The 12,550-nt window shown below is 32.3% G+C and overlaps 1 protein-coding gene across 1 annotated transcript in view; it reads right to left on the bottom strand.

Moving 5' to 3' along the window:
- The window catches only part of LOC107366398 (uncharacterized), a 40,559-nt gene extending 28,034 nt beyond the window's left edge, over window positions 1-12,525 (bottom strand). Inside the window, exons 1-3 of the mRNA XM_025161737.2 lie at window positions 11,721-12,525; window positions 10,485-11,564; window positions 3,892-4,439 (exon numbers count right to left, since the gene is read on the bottom strand). Coding sequence (XP_025017505.2) covers window positions 3,892-4,439; window positions 10,485-11,564; window positions 11,721-12,525 — 2,433 coding nt within the window. The remainder of the gene's footprint in view (window positions 1-3,891; window positions 4,440-10,484; window positions 11,565-11,720) is intronic.
- Window positions 12,526-12,550: the final 25 nt, after the last annotated feature.

Raw genomic sequence — 12,550 nt, 5'->3', positions numbered from 1 at the left:
TTTCAAGTTCAACTCAACAAAAGTTCAATCCAAAACAAAATGAACCCAAAACTTTCCTTGACAAACTTCAATCTTAACGATAAAACTTGATAAACGAAAGACTTAAGATGTGTTCAATGATATTATTAGTTGATGGATAAAATGCTCAATAATCAAATTGAAAATGTTCTGTATTGTGATTTTCTTGCAATTGGTGTAATTCAATACCAATCAATGAGAATTGATATTTGGTTGGAATTAATTCAAGACAAACTGATTGATTTCAGTTTCAGATCTAGTTATGCTGGCTATTTTCATATCTTATGTTTATGATTATCATAAATGAGCATATGAATTTGCTGGAATAGAGATGGAAATGTTGAGATTTATGAGCAAAAATGATGAACAAAAAAGTTCCTATGTAATGGATTCACATATTGAGAATCGCAATATTGATTAATAATAAAAGATAGAAATTGGTTTGATTAATATTACAATCATTTGCTCGCCAATTTTGATTAAGTGAATCTTAATATAAGTGGATCTCCTTATTAAGCCATTCAGACTGTCAATCTCATGCTGTTCCCATCCTAATCAACAAATCTAGCCTTTCTCTCTTCTCTTTCCCTTTCCTCTTTCAGCATTTTTTCTCAACCTTCCCTCTCAATCTACATTCCATCCTTTTCAATTCTAACCAAAATCAATCTGTCAGATAATAATGTAAACACACTTGAACAACGAACAAGTAAGCAAGAAAAAAAGTACTAGAAAAAGATCGAGATAAGATGAAGATGAGATGCAGATGAAGAGACAGAAAATAGGAAGAAAAATGGGAGTAACGAAAGAGGAAAAGAAAAAACTAACACAAGAAAAAAAACGTAAAGTGCAAAGTTGAACTGAATCTTATATCGATCAAGTCTGACTGTTAATTTACATGACAATCAGATAAATCGAGCTGACCAAAGAGCATGTTGAATCAATTGGCTGTTCAATATTCTCAATCTAATCATTCTTATCTTAACTCAATTTTCATCTCATTCAACTTCGCCCCAATCTGACTCTACAACTCTTTCCTGGAATTCACTCCCAGAGCTCACTTTGTATCTTTTGAACACTCAAGTCCTAGCATTCCCTCCCTGAGACTCACTCCCAGAATTCACTCCCTGATCTCACTCCCAGTGCTTACTTTGTATATCTCAAGACTTAGCATTCGCTCCCTGATACTCATTCCCTGCATTTCACTCCCTGCACTTCCTTCCCTGGAAATGCCAATGAAGAAGAAACAAAAAAACGAAATTGCTGTTAACAAGAAACAATTAAAAATTGTTTCCTCCCAATCACTTAAATCAATAAACCGTAACGATATTATATACATAATATTAAATGGTCTAATGCATAATAAAAGATGTAACATGTAATTACAATATCAATGAAAGTCAAGGTATAAAAAGAAGCTAAATAATAACATTATCAAGAAAATACATTCTCGGTCAATATTATAAATATAAATATTCATTCAACCCTTCGTTACCCTCCTCATGATCATCATTATCATTATCATTATTGTTATTAATATTATTGATATCATCACTATTATTACCCTTGGTATCACTAGACATTGTTATAACCAATAAATTTCAATAGCCTTGGAATAATGAGGAGTGCAGAAAGAGAGAGCGAAAAAAAACTAATTCAATATTTATTAATATAAAGTTGCAGGAATAGAAGAATGTTGAAAAGCAAAGTTATCACCAGAATTATGATATTTTATCATTTCTATTTTAGAATATCAATTTATTATCTCATATTATTATCAATTCTCATTCCCTTGTTGAATGGAAAGCTCCATATTTGTTCTGATGAGAATTGCAAAAAGGGAAAAACAAGCGAAATACAATTGCATCCCATTCTGACAAAGGAAATGTTAAGATATAGATGACAAAGTTTGATATAGATTGAATTATCAACAGGGAAATAGTCATGGAATGACTGGGAATCCATTCTTGGACTTGCATCGACAATAATTGATAATAAAATGACGACTTAATCGTTCAACTAAACTTGCATCTATTGACTTTTGACTATTAATGAGTTTATTTTTAAACAGATCAAGTATGGTTAACCCTTGAATGTGCAGAATAGCATTTTTTAAAGTTTCATTCCCAGCATTTGAATAATCAATGTTCATCTGGTAACATTGAACTAAATGAGACAGGAGAGTTTCATTGAGCCAAAATTTTTCATCTTTTCTCGTTACTCTTTTTTTGTCAAATGATAAATAATAAATGTTTGTTTTTGTTGAGATAATATTTCATTGAATAATTACTGTCAAATAAAGGAATCATTTATATCATGATAATATGACAGAATTGAAAAATTATTCAAAAGAAAATGAAAAATTTAGTTTCTTTTTCTCTCTTTGCCTTCTTATTTTCAAAGAAGAAGAGAAAAGAGAAAAAGAAAAAAAAGTTCAATTCAATTTATCATGCAAATAGCCACACCTTGATGAATAAGATTGTTGATTATCATGGAATACGAACAACTTGAAATGTAATTAGAATGCAGAATGGGTTCAATTAACTTGGAAATTTAACCCTTCTGATTGATTGTTCCAACTAATTGTTCACAAATGTTCAACTTCGTTTAACCTTTAAAGTGCATTCCTTGAATCATGAAAAGTTTCGAATAAAACGAAGAGAAAAATTTCCATTCAGATTTTTTTCCAATCCAAAATGATGTTCAACTGGGTGAATTTTTTAGGTGAAACTTTTCTCATTTCAAATTAAAGCTAATTGTCAAGTTGAACTTTTCCGCCAAGTTCAAAGTTATTGATGGAAAGAAGGAAAATTGTGATTTCATGAGTTTCATGTGTGTGTGTTGAAGATAAAAAAGTTGATGAACAAAGAAAAAGATTGACAGAAAATGAGGTTGAAAAAAGAGACTAACCATTAACCAAGAAGAATGTTAACAAAAATGAATACCCTTCTCGTCTCTAAAGGGACTTCATCTTTGCCTTCCTTAAGGTCATTGATAAGCTTACTTTATCATTATCATCTTACAAACTCCAAGTTAATGGAAATGCTATCAGTCCAACCTTTTTTTACTCCAAACAATATTTTCGTTGCAAGCTGAACATTTTACTTGGATTTTTTTCTTCAACTTTTCAATTTTGTTCAATTCTTGCAACTTGAAAGTAGCAATTTGTAGCATTAATAATTACTCAACTTGGAGATGATTCTGTTTGATGGAAAAAGTTCAAGACGAAAGAATAAAAATTCATGATTATCTGTTTACATTCTGTTCGATTTCAGGATGAATACATTTGAATGATTGAGAGAATCGAGAAAATTCATGATTGAAATGAGAAGAGAAAGTGACTTTGCTTTTCTCTTTTTTTCGCTTTCCCCTGTTTTACGTCCAAAGTTAAATGATAACTTGCATATTATCAAGAGTATTATCATTCATATATACAAATATTAATCCCAATATATTTGGATTTGAATGTTGAAGTGAACTTGATTGAGTTGAAGGAGAGAGAAGAAGTTGCACTTTTCATTTTTCAGGGAGAAATGAAATTCTCAATATTAATATTAATAGGCTGAGATTTGGTGGAAGAAGAAAAAAAATGATCTTCGATCAGCTAAAAATATTCACTTTTGACAAACGAAATGAGCTGAAACAAGGTTCACCAATGTGGTTAAGAGAATCATGATGATGCTCAGAATGAATATTGAGACTAACGATAAACACAAGATTGAACATGAAAAAGGTAAGAATCATAATGATAATGAAGATGAAGTAAAGAATTGACAATTTTTTCTTCTTCTTTTTGGCTTCTTCTTCTCCCTGCCTTTACCAACTACGAATGTTTAGTTTTTTTCTGATTTTCTCTTCGTTTCATTCATTATTTACCTTTTTTCCGGTAAAAAGGAATTTGTTGTTCGGTGTCTCTTTGAGAAGTTTTTCATTAAGATAAACAATATATTTATCAACATCACCAGTGGTTTGGTTAAACGTAAACTTTACTTGACTTCCAATGGATAATTTATGTCGATTGGAAGTTGTTAAAGTATTATCTGAATTGCTTTCCTCCTCATCAATCCTTTTACCCTCAATTTCATTGGGTAACTTTGATTCGGTTGAGCTAAACTTTTTGTTTGCCGGTAAAGTATAAGTTTCCAACCAGAATCCAGTGATTCGTCGTAAGAGAAAGATGTCCGTTTTCAGGGTTAAAGTTGAAACCAAGTTCAACATGGTTGCAATTATCTTGTAGTGACCTTGGTACTTGTAACGATGAGAAAATATTTTCTCGCCATTAGGCAATTCTGACCATTTCTCAGGTACAATCCATTCATAGGTTGAACCATCGCCAAAGAGTATATTGACACTCGCATTGGTTGGTAAAATCATTTCCGTCGAGTTGCTCGACACAGGATAAGTTAACAGTAAATCAATTGTACCTGAAACGACAAGAAAATGACATTAAATTAGAACCTTTGAAAAAGATCGCTTCTGTTGGAATGAAGTTGAGTAAAGTAAATTGTTGGCTTCAAGTGAATATGCTTTTCAATTTTTAGAGATTTTCTTGTTTGAAAAGTCTAATGTTTGTAATGAAATTGATTTTGGTCAATTTGGAAGTGGAAAAGTCTTGAGTTTCTCGTTCAACTCTGAGTTGATTGAAGGTAAACTGAAAGCAAAACAATTAATATCCATAAATAAATGAAAAGCCATTAAAGTTTAACATGGCAACAAAAGAATACAATATTAACCTTTATTCTTATGAGAATATCCTTTACCCTTCTCATTAACTTAACCTTTCCTCTGTTGATTTTGTTTCTAAAACTTGAACCATTTCAGTTTATATTAAAAATGTAATAGCAATAAAAGCTGGCAGCAAAACAAGGAAAATAAATTTTCAGCATTTGTTTCACTTTTATTTACTAATGAAAATGTTTACCTTTCCATTGTTTTCAAGTTGATCAACTAATTTGTTTTCATTTTCCTCTCAAAACATTTATCATGTAAAAATGGAAAAAGTAAATACAGCTTTTCATGAAACAATTTTGCTCTTTTCACGTTTCTATCAATTCTGGTTCAACAAGGAAAATGCAAAATGAAATTAAGAATCAAAAGATTGTTGGACAAATGAGTTGACTTTCAGTTGAATTCAGAAGCACTTTTAGTCTTGCGGTCAACAATCGATTTTCGCGTTTCTGAATTCGTTGTTGATCAATTGATCAAATTTATTTATTTTCTATCAAATCTTCGATTTTCTGTCCTGTTCTGATGATTATTGAGAATGAAAATGTCATCAAATTAAAGGTGTTTCAATGCGCTTTGTTTTATTATTTGATGACAAGTAAACAACAACAAAATAAGGTAAAGAAAAGTTGATCGTGAGTTGAATTTGAAAATGAAAATCGAAGAAAATTCCAAGTGAAAAGACGAAATTTATCAACCGCATTTTACTCATTGACATTCTCATCCTTTTTCATCATTTCTGACTCTTTCTCTTCATTATCATTCGCTCTTTTTGATCAAAAATTTGCTTCGTCTTTGTTGCCCTTTTCATTTGGTAATGATATTCTTTGCTTTTTTGAGGAAAAAACTTTTTTTCTTTCAAAACTTATTAACAACAACATGATTCACATAATGATAAAGGGAAGGGAAAGAAAATGATATTCATTGATAATTTATAAAGGGAAAATGTTCCAGAATATTGGAAAAGAAGAAAAGAGAAAATAAATTTTCAATCAATTTTCAATATTCATTATTCATGTAGAACTAGTGTTTTAATATTGAAAGCAATGTTACGATGTCAACAAGAAAATCAATCACTTTAAACCCTTTACAAGACTCATCTCAATCATAATGGTCAAGTGTTGGATGTGCATCTTTTCTAGGTTAACATTCAGTCGAAATAAAATTTTAAAGCTTAACTGATTAGCTTGTCAGTGAAATTTGAGTTGGAATCTGTCTCAACTCGAGCACAAAAGCAATCAGAAATTGGCTTTTCTCACAGTTTTCTGTTTTAACTCAAAGAAATTGGCTGGAAATTCGTTTTAAACTGACTTATTCTTACTCTGTTTTCACTTGTTTAAATGATTTGACTTGCAGTTCTACACAAAGTCTTATGAATTGAACACAAACTGAATCGAAACTTAAATAAAAAGTATCAATTGCAAAAATTACTACCAAATCGAAACAATTTTCATTCAAAATTTAAGGTTGTCAAGTTGGTAAAAAGTAGATAAAGTTCTAGGTCGTGGTATAAAAGAAACTTAATTGAGATACACAATAAGCAATGCTCTTTTCTACTTGAAGTAAAACGGAAAAAATTGAAGCAAAAATAGTCAAATATCGAACGTTTGTATTTGCGCATGAGAAAAAATTATTTAAAGTCATCTAAGAATAGGCAATTTGCTTTGTTCATTTTGATATCCTTCTTAGCATTGAATGTAAAGCGAAACTCAAAATGAAAGATGAATTTGAACTGAGTCTTGGTTCTGAGTTTGGGGCAAGTTTAGGCAAAAGTTTGCTCCTAATCAAGCAGAGGTTGCCGGTTGATTGAAGTTGCAAGGTAAGGTGACTCTATGTGACTTGTGATAACTTGAATTTCAACTAACTCAAGTCGACTGTAAACTTTTTCACTTTAGTAAAGTTGATCTGTTTAATAAACACTTTTGTCTTGGTTGCCATTAATTTGACTGCAAGACTGTTTTCAATTCAAGTGAAACATAGATTAGATTTTCTGGATTCTCTCAAGCTAATTGCAATCCTCATGTTTCCCATGAACCAGTTAACACAAACAGACACAGTCCCATGTATCACAATATCTACATGTATTTGTGTATAAAACTGAAAAAAAGACATAAAACAGTTGAGATTAAAACTGAACGCCATTAGGAATGAAAACTGTTTCTTCCCATTCCCTTGAGGTTATTATTATTGTAATAATAATACAACATGACTTACTACTGCAACTCAACTTGTACTGAATTACGCTTTCACCTGATTCATATTATCTCACTCCATCCAGTTGAGCTTAACTTTCATTGCTAATTGTGACTCCAGGGTTCACTTTCCTTCACCATCATCATCATCATCATAACAGTAACATCTTGCCTCACACTCCCAGCCTTGCCAGTGAGCAAGAAAAAAAAAGAGTTGAAAAGGAAAAATGTTGATAAAAACTAATGAACAAGAAATATTCAGATACTCAGAAAACGTTGAACGAGAGCAAAACGAGTTCAAATATCATCTTCATTAACATGAACATCCCAAGCGTCTACATGCATCATCTAATTGCTAACAAAAATATGTCTCATTGTAATACAATTTACCGATTCCTCATCACCATGCAACCACAATTTAGATAACAGTTGAAGAGAAAAGCAAAAAACATTGAAAAGTGTCGATAACAATCACTCCCTGTGAACATTGAGCTCCATCTATTAGGGCGACTCTTAATTGGATGATGAATGGTAATAAAAGTGTCACAATATTGATGAGAGAAAAAGGAAAAAATTTTATTCTTTTTCAGTCATTTTCTGATCAACATTTCGTTTGGTAAACAATCTTTCGTATTCCTTTATTCACTGGGAGTGAATGTTATTCATTTCGCATTCCCCTGATCTGTTAATCCAATAACAGTTTCACAGTTAATTGTTAAGGTGAATAGAGAATTGCTTTTACCTATTCCATTTCAACTTGAATAGATTATTCATTATCTATCTGTGTACATTCATTGATTATCTTGGTGATGGTGATGATCACCATGATGATGATGATTTTGTTTGGGTAACCTTTTGGATTGAATAACTATGAGTGATAGATAATAGTAATAATAACATGAAAAGGAAGTGAATGTGTTGTAAGATTGATCAATATTGACTTTTCCAGTTTACTTTTTGCTTGTTCCTCTTTGCTTTTGTATTATATTGCATGTTTCATGTTGGATTCTGTTGTTTTTATCAGATTTCATTCTTGGTCATTCCATGATGATAATGTTCATCATCAATCATCTTATCATTCAATTCATTTTCGCTCCCCTTTTCATGACTTTTTTCTTCTGCTCTCATCATCATTGTCAACAGGTAATTATTGAAATTGAAGGTTTTCCAAAAGAGAAGCAAAAAGTAGATGGCGAACAGGGAATGATGAAAATTTGATAACTATAATGATAAACTAAATTCTCACGAAACTCATGTCAAACAGAAAACTCTCTTTTACTTTTTTTCTCTCTTCCTTAATCATTCAACATTCGCAATCTCAAGGGAAGTCAAGTTGATTGTTATGATGGAAACGAAAAAATAGAAAAGTGATTTTCTCAAGTGAACAGTTGTAAACCTATCATGATATAATATTGATTAGTTAATATCTTTATTCATTTCTAATCAGAATGATGATCATTCTATATCTGATTGATTAAACTCAATAAGGAACGAGAAAAAAAGTTCAATAGCAATTATCCTTATCATTAGCGATATTACTTTTACCATTATATCAGTATCATTTGTTATCGGAAAATTCATTCCAAAGGATAATGCCAACAAGAGACTAACCAAGAACAGAACGAATAAGGTATGACCTACAAAGTTTTCCACCATGCTAAGCATATTGGCACTTTTGTTTTGCTAGACTTTTTTTGTTAGACATTCATCTAACATGTAAGCTACATTTTGATTTTGTGATCACCAAAAAATTATTAAGCTTTTTACTGTCAAAACCGATTGCTTGAAATGCAAAGCGAAATTTATTTGGTGACAAACTTTATGGTTCATACTTTATCGTTAGTAACTATCAAACGATTTTCCTCTCGAGATTCAGTTTCGTAAGAAAATCTCGAATTTCTTTCATCAACTTGAACTAATGACAAGATTCTGACTTAGAGGCGTTCAGTCGGGCGATAGCGTCCTGCAAGGACCAGTGTACACGTGTACTATTTGTGCGAATCTGTGGTTTCTTTCGTACTGAGAAGGATTTCTTTTGCAACGACAAGTCATGAGTAGGTAAGCTAATGTAAACCTTGCCGACTCTTGCACGAACTAATTGATGTTTATTGCTGGAAAAATAATCCATTTTATCGTCCGTCTCTTATGATTAACTCTGAAAAATTATCTTAATTTTGTGACATTTTATCAGCTAGTCTCTGGGAGGGAAGATTATTTTCTAAGACAATATTTATGGAAATATTTTTTCTCTCGAAATTTCTCAAAATTCGATGGAAAATGGAATAAATGTTTCGAAATTTCAACCCTCTTCAGAACATGAATAAATAAAGAAAAATGTTTCGATCATTATTTTGTTTCCATTTCATTGAACAAGGGATTGAATAAAGATTAAGCTTAATCTCGAAGGGAAACAAAGGGAGTTTTGAAAAATATCATTAATAGGTATTGACCATTGATTGTTTTCTGGTCATATGATGATCACAGTTTCATCAATCATCAAACCATTATCTTTCAATTGTTATCATCTATTCATGCACTTTTTTCCTTCATGCTCTCTATTCATTCCCTGTAATGATATTTGTTAACAAACATTGAGTTCATCCTTTGATTTTCAATTAGCTTGGTCAAGTTTTGTCTTTTATGTGTCCACCAATTGGCTTACTTTTTGAAACTAACTTTTTGTTTTGTTCGGTTGCCCTTTGCGTTTCCAAGTTCAAATAAATCAATTTTTATTGACCCATTCATTGCACTTGATCAATCCGTTCATTATTATTGATCAACTTGAGCAACACTTTAATTGCCTTTGCATTACAAATTATTGCCATTATTGATTAACTGGTTTCCATTGAAATGTCATCTCAACTCAACTGAACAATTGCAAACTATTGAACCATTCAATGATTATATCTTTGTTTCAATATTTCTGTCCTTTTACTGCTTTTTGGACAATTTTTCAGTTTATTTTTTGGAGCAAATTTTTTCTTTATACATGTATTTACAATTCTTACAAATTAACTTCTAGAATTTTCACGTTTCAAACAGTTTAATGTTTAAACGAGTTTAATTGAACTGAAAATGGATTCATCGCTTTATTGATTTGTAAATTGATTTATCTAATTGCAATGAAACTGAAATTGATTTTTGAAATCAAAGCTTTTCATTTCAAGTTGATTCTCTGGCGCCATCTACTATCGTTTGTTTTAAATGGCAAATGGAAATAGCTAACAGTTGTTTAAATTTTTTGTAACCATTTTTTAATTTTTTAGTCAATTTATGCTTTTTGAGTTATTAAATTTATCTAGTCGAATGGTGATTTATGATATTTATTGGCCCTACTCGTGTTTTTGTTAACCGATCTGAAATCAATGTTAAAATTCTTTGTGTTTTTTAGCGAAATTATGATCATCTTGATGGAGGGAAAATGTGCTTTAGTCAGACGACTAGTCTGATGTAAATGTGACTGCGACTTGAACTGATCTATTTGGCTTAATATGTTGTCTAATTGGAAAAATCGTGCAATTTTTAAGTTGGAATCAAGGGAAATTATCTTACCTGGAAGAAGCTGAGGTGAATTTGATGTTATTTTCCAATCGTTTGTTATTGGATATTGAACTGTAATTGTTTGTCCTGTTGCATATTTATTTTGTAAATTGGAAGCCCCAACTGTTATCCGATAAACTCCGGGACTAGTAAACTCGTGAGATTCAACAAACTTTTGTCCCAGCTTGACAAAGTCCACTTTACGTTGTGTTTTATAACCATCACCGAAATCCCATGTCAACTTTACATCTGATCCACCATTGATTCGTATTGTAGCAGCTACTTTTTGTCCGACCACAGCATTGGGTGGAGAAACTCGTAAGCGTATCTGGTCGATTGGTGTTTGAACAGCTATTTTCATGTCATAGGTAAAATTTTTAACCTCACCTAACCATGGACTGGTTAGAGTAAGTTTAGCCGTGTAATTACCGTTATCGGCGAAAAGGTGTGGTAAGTAAAATTCTGTATTTTCATAGGTGATTACACGAACCAAGAGTTTCTTTGAAGTATATGGTTTCATTGTTTCATACCCAATGATTCTAGGTGGATCGCCTGAGTTTCCTGTTGGTGAATTTAATACCAGATCAAGGTTGGTTGTTGAGTTGGTTGATTCGGAGGCAAGTTTGGCGTCGTACAGTCGAAGTGCAATTAAGTCACCAATACGGAAATCTCGAGACTTGGATAGGTGATAATAAAAATAATTTTTGGTTACAGTGATCAATACTCGTCGAGCTATCTTGTATTCTGGGAAAATCTCAATATGAGAGCGACATTCTCCTGGCTCGCCAGTCAAACCTGGAGTTTTCTTAGGGCTTGGTTCTATACAGTTTTTGTCACGAAGGCAAAATACTTTAGGCGGAGAACATGACACCACTCCAAGGGAACAAGGCGTGTTGTTGCCACACCAAGGACGGTAAATAATCATTTCTAAATCCCCACCATTCGGTGAAATACCTTCTAAAGCTCTTATATTTGAATTACTTGAATAGGATTTAGCTGAATCGGATAGGATGTAAAGACCGTAAGGGGCTTCTTCGTATGTTGTACTGTTTGTGTCATAAATTAATGGACCCAATGGATTGAATCTGGTATCTGGATAACCCGAAACAGATTAGAAATAAAAAAGAATGAATAAAAGTGAAATCTTTAAAGATTTTCAAAAACTCTAAAGTGAACAAAGGCTAGAATGACATTCTTTATCTCGTAATCAATGTTTTTCTCAACTGTTAGTAACTTTTTGAAACTTACCTGGTACTGTGAAATCCAAAGGCTCTGTTGCATCTCCAAAATCAATTGTTGCATTTAAATCTTGACCAGCTAAGACAGTTACATTACACCCTGAATCTTCCTCCGGCTCAATCACTGGGAAACAATGAAATTCAATATCCACAGGTTCAATTTTGTCTACAATTTTAACCACCATAGAAGTGACCACAATCGCTCTCTCTGGCTTAGCGGGTTGACGAGCAAATAGTTTAACTTTGTAATAACCACTTCCTTGGTATGAATGAGATACTTTACGACTGCCATTCCATTCAGTTCGTGGACTTCCATCACCGAAGTCAAAACTAAACTGTACATCAACACCTGTCTTGAAGCTAACAGTCAGATTGAGTGGTTCCTGAGTAAAACCTACACTTGGGTTAACGGTTAAGTTCAGTCCACTCACAGCGTGCAAAATTTCACCCTTATAGACTTTTAAGGTTCCCATATTGCTGGCCAGATCACACTCTTCTGCGGTCAAATTGGAAGTCGATTCAAGCAAATTGATCGTACTCTCATCACCACACAGACAATAAACTTGTGATACAATGGCTGCCAACGGATACTCAGCATCAGCACAAAGGGATGAACATCTTTCTGGTCTCAAGGGCTTATCTTCAGGTTCAGGCTCATAGTGTCCTGGGGTAAATTGGAAAAGTGGTAAGCTTTCGTTGGAAAAGCAGGTTCCATCGGTTAATCCATTAACGAGAATCGGAGTTAAAGCAAATAAATAGAGAAATCCGAACAATACCAGGAAACCCAGGAAAGGTTTAACAACAATCAAATCCATTGTGTTGCAGATTAAAATTCAAGTC

This window comes from Tetranychus urticae, chromosome 2 (genome assembly GCF_039701765.1).
Source record: "Tetranychus urticae isolate SD_2017Ah chromosome 2, NJAU_TeUrti_SD_1.0, whole genome shotgun sequence".
NCBI classification, from domain to species: domain Eukaryota; kingdom Metazoa; phylum Arthropoda; class Arachnida; order Trombidiformes; family Tetranychidae; genus Tetranychus; species Tetranychus urticae.
This window is presented reverse-complemented; position numbering and strand designations above follow the sequence as displayed.